This window comes from Thrips palmi, unplaced genomic scaffold (genome assembly GCF_012932325.1).
Source record: "Thrips palmi isolate BJ-2018 unplaced genomic scaffold, TpBJ-2018v1 HiC_scaffold_10, whole genome shotgun sequence".
NCBI lineage: Eukaryota > Metazoa > Arthropoda > Insecta > Thysanoptera > Thripidae > Thrips > Thrips palmi.
Genome location: NW_023144621.1, coordinates 5,338,236 through 5,357,538, shown reverse-complemented (window position 1 = coordinate 5,357,538; position 19,303 = coordinate 5,338,236). Strand labels below are relative to the sequence as shown.

Genomic DNA, 19,303 nt, shown 5'->3' with positions numbered 1-19,303 from the left:
TTCACATAAAGTCATGCCACTCGAAGCATTAGCTTGATTTTGTTCTATACATGTCCTTCACTTGTATGCTCAACAAGGAAAAAGGGATATTTAAGCTAATTAAATTACATAAAACTGTTTATTGCAACAGAAGACATTTACAACCAGATGGACCCCCTACTGAAAGAAAGACATCGATTTTTCATTCCCCCCCCTCCAGGTTCATTGACGAGGCAAGGAGAAATTTTGAAACATAGTTGTACAAAAATAGTACTAGAGAAACTTCATGAGCTGAATGTTGCTAAAAATAACTTAGGACGTGTAAATAAATATTGCATTGGGAATAAATATCACCATTAAATTGTTCTACTTTAGGATACCACTCAAGAGAACACAGAAAAAGAAAAGAGGATTCCTAAAACACGCTGTTCCTATTTTGGAAGAACAGTCTTCATTCAAAAATACCCTGTCCAGAATAAACATTTGCCCTTCTCATGATGTTTTGAGATTCTTATAAGAACATTTCATTGTGCTGATAAATGGTAACTCTTAAATTTCAAGTGGCACGCAATACATTTTCAATGAACAATATTCTGCAAATAACTAAATACTTTAATTAATCAGTCGTTTCTTCCCTTTCCATAAGGGATACAATTAGCTGTCAATCTATAAAAATTGATTTATTTCAGATTTTTTTAGAACTTTTATCGATAATAGAATCACTAACAGCTTTGACTCCAAGACCAGCACAAGTAAAAAGATCAAATTCAGGTCGATGGCAAAGCGCACTGCAAACATTAGATGGTTCAACATTTCTTGGGCGCCTGTGGATGAAAAAGAAAGGTACAAAGAGTTAATAGAAAATACCAAACAAGCTGGACTTGAAAGTTCTCTAGGTGCTTAAATCTACCTGGAAATATCCCTCCCCCATGCCTCTGAAAATGCCCTCCTTGACAGGTCCTCAGCTAATGATTGGACAGCCTGTAAAAAGAACAAAAAAGAGGAGGTTTTTAAAATTTTGTCATGAACTTAGAATCATGTCTAGACAAAGACGGACCTGAATAAGCATTCTGTGAGCAGCAGGATAGTGCACACCAGGGACAATTTCTTCTGACGAAACTCGGAGACCCAACCGCTTGAGTGATTTCAATACTATATCACCAATAGAGTGTAAATGTGGCTCTAGAGGCATTTCATCTGTCTCTTTGTGGGTGTGCAGAACACCAGGCTCTTGTTTTATTTTGGCTGAAACAGGATATATTGATTTAGACAAAGTATACAACAAATGTTAGATAGTAAAAGAAACAACTAGTACTTTGAAGAGGAGATCCACTGGAGACGATGTCAATTTCTTCCTCAGATTCATCAGAAGGACCAGTTACATCTGATATTCGAGACGCTGAGGACAAAGAGGAGGACCTTTCTTGGGCGGTAAGCCATTCCTCAACAGCTGCTATTTCTCCATATGCACATATTGTTGCAATCGGATTTACACAATCACCACCTAAGAAAAATAATTACCGTAACTCTTAGCCACATTTTTAAAATGTTTACTCTCATCAAAGGTGAAAAAACATTTTCTTTATTTTAAAAGAGGGAGAGAAAAGAGAAGGACCGTACCACAAGAGGAATCTCTTGGCTGAGGTTTATCTGCCACTGACAAACCAGGGGTATATCCATGAAAGCGAGCCCAAAGTACTATTTCTCTGGTAGTCCACACATTTTGCAGATCCCATCCAGCATCTCGTAGCAAAGAACGGGCTATTTTAGCACGTAACCACTAAAAAGTGGGAGGAAAAATCACAAATCAGTCAAAATAATTGTCTTTTAAAACTTCAGTTTTGAAAAAGAAAAATCACTGGCTGACCTCACAAGCACGTTGTTTTCCTATATTCCATGAGCAAAATATCTCCTCATTGGGTGCAGAGTATGGGTGAAGAATTTTGAATTCTGGATGCTTCGCCTCAGAATTGATCAGAGGCAAATTTCTTATCATCCAGCGAACAGCTCGCCATACATCATCTTCTCCTCCATTAGGACAATATTTTACTACAGATCTAAAAACAAATATATTGAAAAAAAAATTAGAACCCATTTAGACAGAGGGTAAGTAAGGACATCCAATTTCTGGCACTTACTTGAGCACTTCTCTATAAGTAAGTGCTTGCTGAGAGGTGGTTGTAATGGATGAAGAACCAGTGGTACGCCCAAGAATGATGCGCTTGTTTGCAGTGACCACATCAGACTTTCCTAACACTGAAGGTGACAATGGTGGCCTCAATAATGACACAGCTGAGCTGGAGGATTTATTCGCTGTGGCCGCTGAGGCCATGTTAGACTTAAGAAGGCTTACTGCAGGTTTAAGGAGGCTTTTTCCAGATTTCACAGAAAGCCTTGGTAAAGTTGGAGTGCTAGAAGAACTGTGTGGTGGTAAACGCTGTGCCAGCAATGAATTTGCTTTATTAGCAGTCTGCAGCGTCTCATTTGCAATGAGGGATGATTTTGGCACTGACATGCGTACAGCTGTAGGAACAGCAGCTACCAACGAGCGAGGTTTGAGAAGCACCGTAGGGTTAATGGTGAGCATTGGCTGGTTCCCAAGTGAGCTGACAGGCACTCCTTCATTCCCTTTGCTTTCTGGAGTGGAAGCTGTAACTAATGCAGAAGCACTGCTACCTTTTACGAGCTGATTTACAGCCGTTGTTATTTGAGGGATGACGAGTGATTTGCTTGATGTGCTTGGCACAGTTGCAGATGTGGTAACCCTGGTGTCTTGACTTGACAAACTTGCACTTGTTGTCACCGAAGCGACATTCAAAGTGGGAGCTGATGAGATCCTGCTGCCGCCAGCAGCTGCACCAAGAGCACTTTTCATCATGAACAGCTTTCCATCCTTTAGCACATAAAGTGGTCGGCTGCCGTTGGCTGCTGCTGCTGCTGGAAGCCTTATGATTTGCTGGTTGGCTGAGCTTGCCGGGACCAACATTGGTCGCACATTGGCATTTCCAGCAGGTCTAACCAGTCGAAGAACTGGCCCAGCTCCGGGAGAAAGAGAGAGTCTTGGTCCACCCTGTATTTTAACAGGAGATGTCAGTACTACCTTGGGAGTTGTTTGAGGTGGCACTTGTAACACAGATTGTGCTGCAGATGGCTGAGATTTAACAGGAGTTTGACTGGACTGTACAGGTACTTTTGATGAGGGGAGAATAATTTTAGTAGTCGCTTGAAGAGTTGCTGGCGTTGCAGAAGTTTGAATAGGTATTGGAGCTGTAGTTTGGATAGGCAAATGAGATGTAGTTTGTGGCACAACTTTTGCTGAGAGAGTCTCAGGTGCTGCTATCAAATTTTGTGGGACAGGAAGCTGGGAGGATGATTCCTTCCTAGGAGTGCCCGCTATTGGTTTAGCCAAGTTTTCTTGTGCAGCCGGTGGAGTTGTAGAAATTGTCGCAGTGCCTTTCCTAAGAATTTTTGGCAAAACATCAGTCCTCACTTGCAAGAGGCGAACTTTACCTTGACTATCAACACATTTCACAAGTTGGGTTCCAGGCTTCGTTGGTGAACTTAGTAATGCACTAGAATTTGTAATCAACTTTGAGGGAGAACAAACAACAGAAGAGTTTGTTTGTGACACTGTAGTTGTTGAAGACCCAGTCAGTATGGCTTTTGTGGGACTCAGTAAGACATTCATCGAAGACAGAAGTGGCTTCCTTTGTTTTGAGTCACCTAATGAAGAACTAAGAACATCAGTTGATACTAAATCCCTTTCTCTTTCCAAGGGTTCGAGCTTAATTTTGTCAGCTGCTGAGAAGTTATCTATTAAATTTGTCTCAGCTACCACAGAGTTGAAAATCTTCTTCGAAGGGCTTTCTTCTTTTTCAGTTTGTTTTAAATGAATCCTTGAATTTTTTCCAGCAGAAGGATTGGAATTTTTTGCATCTTTTTCTAAGTTGTCCGAAGTTTCTTGTTGACTTGAAGACAAGTTAGTACTAGTAGAAATTGTCATTTCATTTTCCCTCCAAGAAGAATCAGCGATTTCATCAACAGGTTCTGTTTTAACAATGAGTGGGTCACAGGTAGTTTCACTTGGCTTTTCCTCTAAAATTATTTCTGTTGGCTGCTCTCTATGTATCCATACTTCAGCAACAGTTTCAGAACCTGTTCACAACAAAACAAATGTTTCAAATGTGTAATTGGCAATTACAGAAAACTCATTCTTACTTTGACACAAAGTTTCAACACTGGAAGAATAATTTCTTAACCATTTCTGTTTCCTCCTACACAACACTTACAAAACTGTGAATGTAGATCACAAGTTGGTGACTAAACAAGTTCCTGGGAAGGTTAATGTCCAGATGTACACCATTTCTTCCCTACCATAAAGCTGATTCCTCTCAACCTTTTTAGTCACCAGTTTATACCCTTTCTGCTCAAGTTTATCCAAAACAACCTTTGGTGACGCCCGAACCTCATACACTGATTCAGGGGATCGCCGAGTTGCTCCAAGAAATTGCATGAGCTCAGGATCTGATTTCTTGTTCCCAACTATACAAACTGGAGGGACATTTTGCTCCCTTTGATCAAAATTCCTAGCTAGTTCACGATACTGCACTGTAACTAGGGGCTGATCTACATCACGGCGCTCCTCCATTTGTTCCGCCTTACTCCTCAAAAAAGAAAATCGCGACATTGATGCTGTCGAGTTAAAACATCAACAGATAAATACAGCAAGCACCAAAGTGAAACTTTAGAATGAACAAGCCTGATAAAGAGTGATGCAAAGTTTCAGCAGAGGATCACTGGCTACACTACCCACTTGAATGAAGACTGTCTTATCACCTGAGCCCCACAAGATACCGCACATTGCTCTTATCAGTTACATGGGGCACTCTTTGCAAAGAATAAACAATAATAAAAACAAAAAAGCAACCTGAGTGTTGCTTATCTGAACAGCTTTAGCCTTCTGAGCAATAGTCATATGGCACCTCACAGAAGAGGGCACGAAGTGAATACATGAATAAATTAAGTACAGTGCCTGGCGAATGGGGTTTATGAATACATTAGCTGCCACCTACAAGGCCAGCTCAACGTAGCAATCAAACAAACAAAAAAAAAAAAAATATTTTGCCAAATGGGGATTACTTTGAGTCATGTAATGAGCCTTTCTTCACTTACCTAAAGTTTGAAGTCCTGAGTATGTTCTATCAAGCTTGAGATTATGAATGATATCGACTGGTTTATTCAAGCTGTTGCTAAAATGAACCTGAACACGAATGGGAAATTCACCCCATCCGCGTCTTGAAAGTTGAAATGGAGGACACCTATAAATTTTTTAAAAATATTTACTAAAACAATAAGAGAAGTCTTATTGATAAGTTCTTAGATTACTAAGGGACTTACACAACTTGCACAACATCATTGGGACGGTAGCTGGGATGAAGAAAAAATCTTACTTTGGAAACAAAACTAGAAATATTGGGGGCACCTTTTGGCCCTCGTATATATACCATCCATTTGTGACTGGCGGCATCGTCTCTGGAGTCAGGGGGCAACCACTTTGAGACATTACCAACAACCAATCTAACAAACATAACAAAAAGCATACATTACAAAAGATAAATGGAACATTAAATGCAAACATATCAGAAAAAGGCGATAAACATACATAGTTTTCACTTTGTTTTGACCACCTCTGATGGGTTCTGACACATTACCCGCATTAGGCTTTAATTTTGGTTTAGGTGGAATGTATCGTGGTACTTTTTTATCTTTTCCTGAAACACTTTCACAGCTGACTGGACTAACACTCCGTGACAAAACATCATTGTCTTTGACTTCAACATGTTTAGAACTTCCAGAACTGCTAGAAGCAAAAGACCCTTCAGCTGGGATTGTAACGTTTTGAGCTAGATCAGGGGCTCCAGGGGGTCCCTTCCCAGAAAGCAGTTTCTTCACAGCTGGATGGATACGACGTTGTCGTGTACTTGCAACCTGCAGACAGAACAAGTTTCTACACAAGGAGATCTAAATAATTTTCAATAGATGATAATGAGCAGTACTAACAGAAGTAATTGTCTTCTCACGACTGTAAAAATCTGACACTACAGCATAGCACAGATACTGCAATATTCTCTGTGTTTGTATAATCCTTTCTTGGACTTCCATAATTTCATCTTCTTTAGCTTGAAGTTCGTTATCAAACTCAGTTTCCAATATAGAAAGGATTCTTTGTCGCTCTGCATCTGTCGAATAAAACAAGTTTAAATCATTGCACAGGGAGGACAATAGCAAGTAAAAACAACTCAGTTTTGAGAATTGAACTGGATACACAAAGAAAACTAGGGATGCTCATTTAACGTACCTGAATAAACTCGTACATTCTTTTCTGACAGCTGGTTGGCCCCTGTCTGGCTCGAAGGAGATCCCTCTTGGAAACATGCTCGCTTAGCTTTGCATGGGCTACCTTTTTCCCGCTCCTCCTCATCAGGTTTCCGTTTATGGCATGACATCGAAGTTATTTTCTCTGAAGACGTTACAACATAAGGTTGTTAGACACTCAAGACCAAAGGAGGAAAAGAAATATTGTGAACTGAACAAGATATCTTAAGGCAAAGCAGAAATGTTTTCATCCAGATTATTAACTTTATCAACACCTCCTCATTGACATGACAAACATAACCTTACAGTAACAAATTAAAAATGCACATAATAAATGGAGGAACACAATTAAGCAACACGATGCAAGTCACTGCGTGTATTTGATAAAAATATTATGAAATGTTGGAGCAATCATGGTTTTTAATCACAGTAAATGCTATGTTTACAACAAACCAGTTGGTTGTGTTCTGCTTTGCTTACATCTAGATACCAAAAGGTACAAGGACAATGCAAAGGTAAATCGTTAGGGATGAAACTGAAACCAACCAGCTTCTTTCAATCGTACAATAAAATTTCTGATGCATGACAAGAGCCAAAAGATTTAAGTTCATGAAGAATGATTCTGCCCCACAGCGGGAGTACGGGTTTGGTGCGACACCAACATCAAGAATTTCTCATAGTGGTATTATTGTCATGCTCACGTACAACTTTTCATATTCACTACTGATTCGTTACCGCGATTTTTGAAATCAGGAATAAGTCTCGTTTTTTTTGGGAACCTGCACTCATCTTCTTCCCCACCACAAACGGAAAGAACAGTAAAGGGAAAACCAACACAAATTATTTCTGATTAAAGAGTGGCCTTTATTTCTGGTCATTTTTTTAATTCTTTCACAGTTTAAAAAGTTCTTCTTTTGTAAATCACAGTAAGAGGCAGCAAAAGTGTACAAAAATAGGAATCTAAAAATATAAAAATAATTGAACTGAAATTGTAAACAATCTTTGTATATAAACTATATTACAAAATTCAAAACCCACAAAACTTTTGTTTAAAACTCTATTATTAAGTAACAATTAACAGTAGTTTTTTGAAGTTTGTCAAAAACATTTGACTGTATTCAGTGACTAAAACAAGAATGGACTGTCTAATGCACCCCATCCCGCAGCTACACCCCCTTCATTGGCTGTGGCGAGCTTTGTTCTCAACATGTGACCCACTTGCTTATTCTCGAGAATTGTACCAGCATCCCTGTAAAAAGAGCAAGGCACACATGTGATTAAAGAGTGAAGTAATGCATCATGACTATGCATGTATAAAAGACACTTACCCTATGACAACACCATAGATGCCAAGCTCACTCACAACATCCACCAGCTCATAAGTGGCTTTTCCACGACCAGGCCGTAGCATGTAGTTCTGTTGCAGAGGTGGAACAATTCTATCCATTAAAATATATGCACTGCGCTCTTTAGAGTGCTGAATTTTTCCCAGAACATCGACAATGTCCTTTCCGTAGACATTATTGCCTCCTCCCTCACGTTGTGGCTTCAAAACAAAACGGTCTGGATCGGCAAGTGCCATTTTTACAGCCTTATCTCCAAGACTATCCTGCAATGGAGTTAGTTAAAATTAGAGGGGAATTTGCAATAATTTTTTTAGATTTAATTATGGACCAAATTTAAGTCTGTTACAAACCATGTCTAAGGAATACAAGCCAGTGAAAATCTTCTGTACAGGGCCAGCCTTGTTGGTATCGGGGAGGAATTTTTCCAGTGCATTTGGCAAAGCTAATGCCTGCTGCACCTAAAGGAAAATACAACCACAAATTTGTTTGAGAATCTGAATATTGAAAAGACATTGTCTCTGATACAGTACAGTAAATGACATACCTTTTTAGTACCAGCCAAGTGATAATGAATAGAGGGACACTTGATAGCAAGAGATTTTTCCATTAAAAGTCTAGCATCCCACTCTGCTTCTGTTGGGTATTGGTCTGGTGTGTATCCGGAGCGGAAATAGACAACCGCAACTTCGTATTTGCCTCTGTTAAAAAAGACATACATATGAAAAATTTCTGAACATGTTTAATAATACAGAAAATGTTGAATTGACAAGAACAAGGTGTTAGAGATAGAGACTTACACAAGTAAACGTTTGTTAGGGCCATCAAGCTTTGCTTGCGCTGCAACCTCGGTCAATGTTCTTCTGATAACTGTAACCTGTGGTTTCATTTTGCGGATTTCGAATTCATGGAACCGTTGGTCACAAATATTGTAAGTCACAGGTTCAACAATGAAAAGAATTACAGCCCTGAAAATCAAAGAAATCATGTAAAGTGAGGTGCAGACCAGAGGCAATTACACTGACTGGCAGACAAGGAAATTAATGCTTTCTTACTTTGGCTCACCATAGATTTCCCATGCCCGAAGCATGCCTCCACAAAGACCTTGCAAAGCTTCATTCTTGGGTAGCTGTAATACAAAGGAAAAACACAATGAACATTAAACAGTGGCTAATTTCAGTATGTTGATGAGTCATCTTCCATCTAGAACCCAAGTCTCTTACTTGTTCAAGTTTGTCATCCTGACCCAACTCGGAGAGTACATATCTAAAAGCATAAAAAATTAATTACTTGTTTGAAGCCAAGAAAAGGCAGAAGCAATATGGTAATAGTGACAACTTCACAATAGTTAAGAAACAGTTTAGCAGCCAGAAATGTGAGAGTTAAAGACAACTTAAGACAAACCATTACAAATGTTTGTTTCAAAGTGTGAGAGTTATAGAGATTCTTAAGAGATTGAAAATTACACATTCAGATAATTAACATAATAAGGATCACATAGTGACTTAGAGAAAAAAAAACAAGCAAAAACTTAACTAGGGATTTCTTTTTATACAGAAATCGGGGTGAAAATAACAGAGTACACTGAACAATATTTGAGAGAAAATGGCTCAGTCAAAATGCGCATTGTCACTATTTCCAAGGACCTTGAGTACTGTCAACTAAAAAAAATCTGAACACCATTAGTTCTGGCTAACATTAACAAATGATCATCTCCTATTTCTTAAATCGGAATTACAAATTCATTTTGAAACATTGTTTCAACTGTAACTTGAAAGAGTTGGGAAATAAAACTGTAATTAGGAAATCAGAAAGGTAGCCCTTCCATTTTAAGACACATGACTTGTATCAAAAATATTAAGTAACACACTCAAGACAGTTCTAAAATATTAGATTGAATCACAAAATGATGCACCCTTCATCACAAACAATTTTTTAAAAAGAGACGAAAATAAAGAGCTATCAAAAAAGACATGAAGATAAAAGAAAACAAACCGAAAAGAATGGAAACAAAACAAGCCAGAACATGGGTCAAAAAGTCGCTCAGAGATCAAACATTGTATCATGACGTTGGGTGGGGGACACCCAACATACCTATGCAAACGAGAAGTGGCGGTGGCGATTTGAGCCAAGCTGCTGGCGATAGTATTCATTTCCACTTGCTTGAGAATATTGTCCTCAGCTGAGTGAGGGAAGTAATCTGAACGAAACAGGCCCAAACTCAATGCCTGAAACCAAAAGAACACCAGTTCCAGACACATAGTTTGTCTTTGTCTTTGTGCATTTTGTATGTGAGCCAGAAACAAAACACATTACATCATCTCCAAACAGAAAAGTTGACATTAGCAAGAAATTTAATTGAAAATTTTATGAGGCAGTCACTGAAAAGAAAATGCATTCCAAAAGAGGAAAGAAAACATGAGAAGAACCCACTTTATGCAGTTAACTGCAGGAAGAATTAGCGGAACACATGTAAGCTAACTAACCCTTGCAGAGGAAACACTCAAATAGGTGACAACTTACAAGAGGCCCACCCCCTTTTTTTTAGGTTCTGAACCTGAAAAATACATATTACTTACACCCATAATAAGATAAAAACAATTATAAATTCACACAAAGCAGTTTAAAGTCAGGGCCAGAATGTGGATTGTTTTAACAAAGAGTAAAAATCCTCTCAACTACAGCCCGTTTCTCAATTAACAACTGACTGAATGTCAAAGAAGTTGACAAGCCAAATTTAAAACAACAGGCATGATTTGAATGAGCCATTTCTAGTTTAGTCATTGTTACTCTGTCATAATTTCAGTCCACCTAAAGAAAATCTCACACGACTGATACTATGAACATTTCTAACTAAGTAATTATTGACAAAAATACTGTATGTGATTGATTTTCAATCACCTGTGAATACCGGATGAGATTGGCCCAAGCCACCCAAAGCCTGAAGCAATTGTGTTGACTTCCACCTGTTTCCAGCAGCAGAATGCGGTGCACTTTCCCAAAAGGGGGCATCCTGACTCAAGCATGAGATCTGATCGGATGAGCCCCAAACTCAGCTTCTGTATGCAGCGTAATGTGGGGGTAGCGTTTCATACCAAACACACAACAGAAGAGACACACATAAGGAAAAGAGAAATAATACAATGCCAAACTTATAAAACATAAATAAAAACACAAAAATGCAAAAGGAAAATAATTGTGAAGACTGCTTATTGGCAGTATGATTTAAAGTGCAATTTCATCTTTCATCATTACAATTGTATAGTTTGGTAGTTGACTTCATGGATGTAACTAAAAAATGAATCGTGATGAAAATTGGAATATGTCAAAATAAGCCGTGGAAAAAGCGCAGCACAACAAGAAACAAATATAATCTCTTGCCACAGCAGGATGGTGCATGAAAGGCACTTTAGTTTCGTGAGAAAAAAAATTTCAGCGCTGTTGCTTTATAGCTAAGTTTGTTTTCACAACTGTTTTTTATTGCAGCAAGAGCTCCCATTAAAGCAGGCCAAGCCCAATCCAAATTTGACTCAAAGTGTAGACTTATTAAGAAAACTTGTAAAATTAGTATGAACTGCTGCTCACATTGAAATAGTTCGATAGATTTTTTTACCTGTGCGGTGCCTTCTCGGCGAATAGTTTCATACAGCTGGAAAAGTTTGGCAGTGAACGGATCCACTTCTAATGTGCTGCAAGTGGAAATACAATCAATCAAAGTAGACTGGCATAGTACTGACGGTGAGAAAATCCCAAAAACTTAACAAACCTTTTTAAACTTTCGAATAAAAATTCATAGGAGTGAGCAACTTTGTGAAACAGTTCGTTGATGATAGGCTGCAACCGAACAGCTCGATCAAACTCCGATTTTGGAAATGTCGAGGGCAAGAGGACGAATGGAGCAAATCGCATCCCGTCTGGATCATACCCTTCCATTGGCCGCATACCAGCACCTTGAAAATCATTAACAGAACGATGGGCGATTAGAAAGCAATAACAAACCAATTGACCAATACAACATCACTCTCACCATGCATTATGGCCCAGTCCTTTGCCTTATCCACGAGAGTTTCCAGTTCTTCTTGGTCAATTGGGACAGGAACACAGGTGTCAAGGCGTGGCGTTCCCATGATGATGATGATGATACTGTTGTGCAACATAGGGACAACGGAGGCATATTGACTCAAGGGTTAGACTTCTCTTATCAGTGACTGCAGCACTTCTATTCTATGGCTGAATTAAATTAAGTTTTGACCAGACTCCATCACAGCAGAAGGTTAAGAAAGAGATTCCTTTAGTTGGTTTGATTGAGAGTAAAAGTATGTCATTACTCACGAGTAAAGTTCTAGAACAAACACATGCATTGAATTATTTACTTTTTCAACTCTCAAGTAACACCTATTAAAGCATGTGACTTTAAGGAGAAAAGAAACGCTCGCGCGAAGCACAAATTGTTAAAAAGTAAGCAAAGTACCTCTCTTTAGGAGATGATCAGTAAACAAGCAAAGGAATTGCAAACAGGATGTTGTTTGAAAAACAAGTTTGAAAGCAGCAGCAGAAAAGCAGCCGCCACAATCAATCAAGGAGACAGACGGACAGAACTGACAGACGGACGGACAGACTTCGCTATTCGCAGGTCGATTGCACCTGCCAATAACGCACACCTGTGCACGCCCACGCGCGCGCGCGGGCTTTTCAAACGCTGCGGCTTTGGCGCGAGGACGTCGGAAGGGACTTTGCGGATGCTGCTGAGAGCTGCGAGCGCGAGGCGTTTCCCAACTGTCACGATGGAACGAATTTAAAACGGAATTGAAGACAGCGAGGGGGGAAGAGGGGAGAAAAGTTGGTAAAGAGCACTCGCCGATACGCGTTACTTGTGGACCTTTTTCCAAGTTTCCCCACCGGCAGCCCGCGCCGTTCGTCGCTCTGTCTCTCTCGCACCCCGGCGGGGCGGTTCTTCCGGCTCGCACGGCAGACAGAGGCCGCGACAGGCTCGTCGACGGGGAAGATCAAGTCCCAGTGACAGGTGCGGTCGGCGGTGCGCCGCGCGAGCATCCCCGAGGGGTGGCGGGGGCACCGGGAGGGGCGGGGCGCGGTGGGGCTCGCCCAGCCCCGCCGCGTTTATTGATCGAAGCGCAGCCTCCCTCTCGCTCGCACCGCGGGCCCGGGGGCGCGGCGGAGGGAGACGGCGCTAGTGGCGGGGCGCGGCGGGGCGCGGCGGGGCGCGGCGAAGAGACCACCCCCTGCTGGACTTGGGCAGTCTCGCGGTGTTTACCAGGACAGCGCCATGTAGCTATGCCGCACCAGATCCCCTTCACTGTCGTCTTCGCCTCAGGTAACGCGGCCAATTTTATTTTTTTCGAAAATTGCAACTCCGTGGAGCGATCGGTCCCGGGGCGCGCGGCCGCGGTGTGGCCCCGCACCCCGCGCAGGCCGCAGGCCTTGTCGCAGGCAGGGCGATGACGGGGGCTCTCGTGGTGGAGAGGTTACCGAGCGGCCCAGTAGACATGTCCAAGAGTCGTTTCGTCGCCCCGTCTCTGTCGCTCTCATGGGGCGTCCCGTGGGGGTGCGAGAGAGAGCGACTCCTCGGAATCGGCCGACAGTGTCGCTGCAGGCGCTGGGAGGCGCTGGGGGGGCCCTTCTTGTCCGCACCGCGGTGTTGCTGCAGTGATTGGTGGTCGCGGGGAAGCACGACTAGCGCGACCAGGCAGACGGCAGGCCTTCCTGCAGCATGCTGTTCGAACCAGACCCCGCTCCATTCTTCAAAAAAAAATGTAGCAAAACGTTAAAAGTTTGTTAAAAAAAAAGATAAGGCTTGTTGAAGAGGAAGCGACTGATGCACATATTTCTAGCCAAATTGGCCCAGTAGCGTTGGATGATTATCTAAATCCACCAGACGTAGAAAATTTTAGCTAAATTTCTAAAAAAGAAACGATGAAAACTACCCGGAGAAAGAAAAATTGAAGGCGGGACCCATTTTATTTCCTAGACGACCGACTTAATGCAGCTGTCGTGCATAGTTTCGAGGGAAGGCATTCGTCTTGTCGGCGGGGCGCCGTACTTTCGGATTCAGTCGTCACGCCATCAGTGGCGCGGCTACCGCGGGCCGCCTGGTATGTCACACGTCAGTCGCGCTGTGACACTGTGACACGATAGCAGACGACAGCGAGCAGGCGACAGGAATGAGGTTACGCAGGCAGCCAGGCAGGCGGCAGGTGGCACCGCAGTATGAGCAGGCGACGTCTATTCGACGCGTTTCGCGCGATTTGAGTTTTGAATGACCACGTCGTCACCTTGCTCGCGGCCGGGCCGGATTCTGGACACAGACTCGCTCTGTCTCTCGCGCACTCACGGGGCGTTCCGCGGGGCTGCGAGAGAGACAGCTGCCGGGCCCAGCGCGGTGTAAGCAGGTCCCTCTTCGCTCGATTGTCGCGAGGCCAGCCTGCCTGCCTGCCTGCCTGCCCGGCCTGCCGGCAAGAGGGCACCCAGGGGGCAGGCCGGGCAAGCCCGGGCAAGCCGTGTCCGTCGCGGTGCTTGTCCACATACTAATCTCTTGGTGCCTCTTTGGCCGCAGTGTGGTTACCCCACCCTTGCCTCCTCCCCGTCTCCTCGGAGCAGCAGACTGATTCCGAGAGTCGTGTCTCTGCCTCTCCCGCACTCTTGGGGCGTCCCGTGTAGGTGCGAGACAAAGAGATAGAGCGACGAAACGACTCACGACATGAGCCTGCAGTCGCCTGCAGTGCGAGAAAACGGGTCTTTTCCGAGACGATGCCAAAGTGAAGCACTCGTTTGCAGGCGAGGAGGAGCGCCATCCGGCCAGCGAGCTGAACCGCCATGAGCCCACGGTGCGGGGCTGGCAGTCGGCGCGCCACTGCAAGTACCCCCAGGAGCTGGTGCTGCGCCTGCAGCGGCCGTCCGCCATCCGCAGGGTGCAGGTGCTCGCCCACCAGTGCCTCATCCGTGAGTATCCGCTCCGTCTCACAGTTGATTTGCCAGAAGACCCGTGGGGGTGCCAGAGAGACAACCTGAGCCGGAATGAGTTTTGAATGGGCGAATGACGGGTGTGGTGTTCCATTCCAGCGGAGAGGATCGAGCTGTGGGTGGGCACCTATGACAGCTGGCGCGGCGGGGCGGGCGGGGCCGCCCAGAACGGCCACCCGGCGGCGGAAGGCGACGCCGAGGACGGCGACCGGGACAAGGACGACAAGGACGAGGTGGACGCGGACACCACGCCCTTCCAGTACCTGGGCTTCATCACGCTCTCCGACAACCAGGGCACGGGCTTCAAGTCGCGCGAGCTCAAGTCCGTGAGCGTGCCGCCGTGCGCGGGCAGCTACCTCAAGATCCGGCTGCACCGCAACCACTCCAACCAGTACAACAGGTACAACCAGGTGGGCCTGATCGCCGTCAACATCCTGGGCGACGAGACGGACGCCGTGACGGCCAGCAACGGCAAGCTCAGCAGCCCCGCCTCGGACGGCCCGGGCCAGGGCCAAAGCGACGCCGCCGCCTCGCCCTACGACGACCTGGCCTTCCAGATGTACGTGGACGAGGACGCCGCCAGGATCATCCGCGACATGGAGGCCCGCAAGGCCGCCGCCGTGCAAGGTGAGGGCAATGACCGCTTTCTTGCGGAGTGTTGGCAGTGCAGGGGATGGAGTGGAGTGGAGGGGTGGGCAGGAAACGGAGAGTCCCGTCGACAACTGCTGGGGCGGGGCGCGACCACGCCCTGCTGGCGGCCTGGGACTGCCAGGGGACTGCCAGGGCGCGTCGCCAACAACAAAAACAACAAACTACTAAAAAAATCCCGCTTGTTGTTGTTTGCCAGACGAGAGGTTCGAGTACGCGCGCAAGCTGAAGGCGGCCCAGGCCCAGCTGCACGCGGGTGGCGAGCGGCTCGCCAGGATGACGCTGGACAAGAGGGCGGCCATCGCCGCCGAGGACTACGGCAGGGCCAGGACGCTCAAGGCCACCATCGACCAGCTGCGGGAGCGCCTGTACAAGGAGCTGGCCGTCGACGACCTCCTGGAAAAGGACGGGGTGAGTGGCGGCGGCTGCCTCCACTTCCAGTGAAAGGCGTTCGGAGCCGCGGTTAAACGGTGTGGTTACCTGTGCCAACAGCCCATCAGCAAGAACGACGAGAGCCCCGACGACGAGTCCTCGGTGGACGGCGGCAGGCCGGTGGACGAGCCCGAGGTGCCCCTCCCTGAGCCCCGGCAGCCCCTCGGCACGGGCCCCGCGTCCCCCATGCACTGCGGGGTGCATCGCAGCACCGCCACGCCGAGCCCCACGCCCACGACGCCCGCCAGGGGAAGGTAGGTCCGGGGTTCGACTCCCAGCAGCGGCGCGCGGGTTCGGTATTCTCTGACGGTGTGGTGCCTTTTTCAGCGGACTCCCCCGGCCCGTCGTAAACCCCCCCGCCAAGGAGGCGCCGCCGGCGGTGCGCAGCGGCGGCGCGGCGGCCCAGCTGGTGCAGCGCAGGCGAATGAAGTCCGCCCCCGCCACGCCGGTCAGCACCCTGGGCCACGCCGCCGCCCCCAGCCCCGGGCCGGCGGGCGGGGCCTGCACGCCCACGGCCAGGAGCAGATACGAGGACTACGAGGAGCGGGCGCTCCCGGCCCTCCGGCAGTGAGTACCGCCACCAACGTTGAACCCTAGGGTTGTTCTTCGTCTGACGCGATGTCTTTGTCTTTCCCGCCGCAGCGGCCCCACCCCGGAGCCCGAGCACGACCGGCCGCGCTCCAAGCTCAACGAGCGCGAGCGGAAGCAGGCCGCGCTGCCCATCTCCGTGTTCGGCGTGGAGATGGTGAGTGCGCCAACGTCGCCACGGTGCACAGTGGGCTAGAAAACCGGTGGAGGCAGCCAAAATTCCAAACACGTTTCGAGATCCAGAGTCGCCAAATGGGACTCGAACCAAACGCGTTACCCCACCAGTGGATTCCTCGTTCGGAGAGCAATCCACTGGTGGGGTAACACGTTCGGTTCGAGGCCCACTTAGCGACTCTGGAGCTCAAAACGCGTCTAGAGTTTTGGCCGCCTCCACCGGTCTTCTGGCCCACTGTGTGGTCCAGGAGGACCGCGAACCGCGCTAAACGGAACCTCTGGGACCCGCAGGTGGAGAAGTTCTACTCGAAGCACTTCGCCGACAAGGAGGAGGGCCTGCGCCGCCTGCGCGCCGTGCTGTGCGACGAGGGCCGCGCCACGCCGCAGCCCAACAAGAAGGCCAGGGCCGCCATCTTCCTGCTGCACCGCGCGCTCAGGGACAAGGTCTTCTCCGTGTACAGCCTGGCGGCCGAGGTGATCCGCCTCTTCTTCACCAACTTCGTGCCGGACAGGGTGTCGTCGGCCGAGGTGGCGCGCTCCGTGGACCGCCTGCTGCCCGAGCTGCTGCTCAAGTCCGGCGACTCCACGCCCCGCATCCACAACATGGCCGTGCACACCATCCTCAGCATCGCCGACGTGGAGCAAGTCAGGTGAGGGAGAACGCCGGAGAAAGCGCCTGCGAAGTTGCGGGTAGGCCGCCCGCACACGTCGCTGCGCTTCGGTGGCCTACCCGCCGCTTCGCAGGCGCGCTGGTTGTCGAGCTAGCGACTCGGCGCACAGTGGGACAGAAGACCGGTGAAGGCGGCAAAAATTCTAGACGCGTTCTGAGCTCCAGAGTAAATGGGGCTCAAACCGAACGTGTGGCCCCACCAATAGATTGCTCTCCGAACGAGGAATCCATTGGTGGGGTCACATGTTCGGTTCAAGTCTCATTTAGTGACTCTGGAGCTCAAAACGCGTCTAGAGTTTTGGCCGCCTCCACCGGTCTTCTGGCCCACTGTGCATCGGTTCACTCCGAGGCCGAACCTGACCAAGCTGCCCGTCGTCCAGGTCCCTGAACGTGATTCCCGCCACGCTGACGAGGCCCCTGCAGGCCGCCACGCACCCGCGCCTCGCGCTCAGCCGGCTGGAGATGGTGGAGCAGCTGATCCTGAGCCACGGCATCTCGCAGCCCGGCACGGGCGGCTCCAGGGGCAGCGGCCGCGACAAGCCGGGGTCCGCGACGGGCGGCAGCGGCATGACCTGCCGCACCCTGGCCGAGCTAGGCGCGCAGGGCCTGCAGCACCCCGCCGAGGCCGTCCGCAAGGTGGCCGAGAGGGTCCTGGTGCTGGTGTACCGCGTCAACCCCCGCCTCGTCCGCAAGCAGCTGCCCCCCGACGACGACATCACCCGCAGGAACCTCCTGTACCGCCAGCTGTTCACCGACTTCGACGCCATCGACGTGCAGAGGAAGCGAGAGATGCAGGAGCGGCAGCGGGGGGAGAGCAGCGGGTCCGGGTCGCCCGCGCCCCGCCCGGCGGGCCAGGGCTGGGTGCCGCCGTCGGCCATGAGCGCGTCCTGGCACCAGGGGCAGGGCGGCGGCCTCGGCGGCGTCCTGGGTGGCGCCACCCTGTCGCCCGCGCCGTCGCCGCGGCCCGGGCTGCGTCGCCACGCCGCCATGGGGGCCATGACGGCCTCCATGAGCGCGTCCATGTGCGCGTCCTGGACCAACGGCTCGTCTGGCGCCAAGAGCGGGTCCTCGTCGTCCTCCTCGGGCGCGTCGTCGCTCGCGTCCCCGACGGAGGCTTCAGCGGAGGCGGCGGCGCGGCGCGGGGATGCCGACGTCAAGTCGTGCGACTTCTGCGGCGCGGTGTCCGAGACCTTCTCCTCGGACGAGGGCCTCAACTCGCACTACTGGCGGGCGTGCCCACTGCTCACGCGCTGCAACGAGTGTCAGCAGGTGGTGGAGATCGCCTGCTTGGCCGTGCACCTTACAGGTGAGTGCGCTGCTCGCTGGCGCGGGTTACAACTTACAACTGGCCCAAAGCCGTCATTCATTCACTCTTTACTTTTGCAGAGGAGTGCGAATTGCGGGCACTGTACCGACGGTGCGGTGGCTGCACCGAGGCCGTGCCGTTGCAACGCATGCAGCTGCACGTGTCGTCGTGCGTCCGTAAGTACACTGGAAAACTGAAAACAACAACAAAAGCCAACCTGAGTGGAGACTGAACCTTGTCCGTCCTCGCAGCGCTGGGCCCGCAGTGTCGCCGCTGCCCGCTGTGCCACACGGACGTGCGGGTGACCGACGCGGCGTGGCGGTCGCACCTCATGGGCCCCACGGCCAAGCTCTGCGCCGCCCACCCCCGCCTCAAGTACGCCCGCGCCGTCCGCGCCCCCGCCCCGCCCGCCGTGACCGCCCCGCCCGCGCCATAGCCCCGGCCCGCGCCGCTGCCCCGCACCATCGTCGCGGCCCCCGTCTGCGCCTACACCACCAGGAAGGTGCGCTTCATCGACGGGGACGTGAGCGGGAGGAGTCTGACAAGCAAGTCTATGGCGACGAGGCAGTAGGCGGGCAGGCAGCGCTGAGGGTCGGGGTGGGGTGGGACGACGCGGTGGTTTTGCCAGAGCCAAGGATTATGGTGCTGAAGTGTTTGGAGGAGGACTGATTGTCGGTAAGGTTTTCCGTTTTGTACTCAATTGGAGCCAAGGCAAATGGTACGGTTGTGTGCAGGGGAGGACTGATTGTTTGTGACTCAATCCACCTTGTTACAGCTTAGTACACCTGGAAAGTGAGCCATGACAAATAT

General features: G+C 48.6%; 3 protein-coding genes across 6 annotated transcripts; 1 reads left to right on the top strand and 2 right to left on the bottom strand.

The window, feature by feature from the left end:
* Positions 1-99: 99 nt before the first annotated feature.
* LOC117654520 (YEATS domain-containing protein 2) lies at positions 100-7,121 on the bottom strand. Of its 2 annotated transcripts, none has more exons than XM_034401202.1 (13): positions 6,901-7,121; positions 6,338-6,499; positions 6,040-6,218; positions 5,642-5,967; positions 5,377-5,556; positions 5,152-5,297; positions 2,118-4,134; positions 1,847-2,036; positions 1,600-1,759; positions 1,295-1,483; positions 1,037-1,224; positions 890-960; positions 100-803 (listed from the first exon to the last, which is right to left on the bottom strand). In XM_034401202.1, the coding sequence occupies exons 2-13, from the start codon at positions 6,483-6,485 to the stop codon at positions 665-667; spliced, it is 3,933 nt and encodes a 1,310-aa protein (XP_034257093.1). In that variant the 5' UTR covers positions 6,486-6,499; positions 6,901-7,121; the 3' UTR covers positions 100-664. The 2 variants fall into 2 exon arrangements, with proteins under 2 accessions (XP_034257093.1, XP_034257094.1); XM_034401203.1 differs by having other exon boundaries at positions 6,920-7,026.
* Positions 7,122-7,194: 73 nt separating this feature from the next.
* On the bottom strand, positions 7,195-12,329 carry LOC117654522 (glutathione synthetase-like). Of its 3 annotated transcripts, XM_034401207.1 has the most exons (13): positions 12,169-12,300; positions 12,030-12,039; positions 11,725-11,840; positions 11,464-11,647; positions 11,311-11,386; positions 10,599-10,756; positions 8,921-8,963; positions 8,753-8,826; positions 8,498-8,665; positions 8,245-8,398; positions 8,051-8,158; positions 7,683-7,963; positions 7,195-7,603 (listed from the first exon to the last, which is right to left on the bottom strand). In XM_034401207.1, exons 3-13 carry the CDS (start codon positions 11,822-11,824, stop codon positions 7,480-7,482), a joined length of 1,470 nt encoding a protein of 489 aa, XP_034257098.1. In that variant the 5' UTR covers positions 11,825-11,840; positions 12,030-12,039; positions 12,169-12,300; the 3' UTR covers positions 7,195-7,479. The 3 variants fall into 3 exon arrangements, with proteins under 3 accessions (XP_034257098.1, XP_034257097.1, XP_034257099.1); XM_034401206.1 differs by lacking the exon at positions 12,030-12,039 and having other exon boundaries at positions 12,169-12,329; XM_034401208.1 differs by lacking the exons at positions 10,599-10,756; positions 12,030-12,039 and adding an exon at positions 9,792-9,925 and having other exon boundaries at positions 12,169-12,328.
* A 582-nt stretch (positions 12,330-12,911) lies between these two features.
* On the top strand, positions 12,912-18,929 carry LOC117649846 (centrosomal protein of 104 kDa). Its single transcript, XM_034393006.1, has 11 exons — positions 12,912-13,029; positions 14,490-14,654; positions 14,775-15,302; positions 15,523-15,734; positions 15,816-16,009; positions 16,083-16,322; positions 16,398-16,500; positions 16,809-17,167; positions 17,568-18,493; positions 18,574-18,669; positions 18,745-18,929. The coding sequence occupies exons 1-11, from the start codon at positions 12,990-12,992 to the stop codon at positions 18,927-18,929; spliced, it is 3,048 nt and encodes a 1,015-aa protein (XP_034248897.1). The 5' UTR covers positions 12,912-12,989.
* Positions 18,930-19,303: the final 374 nt, after the last annotated feature.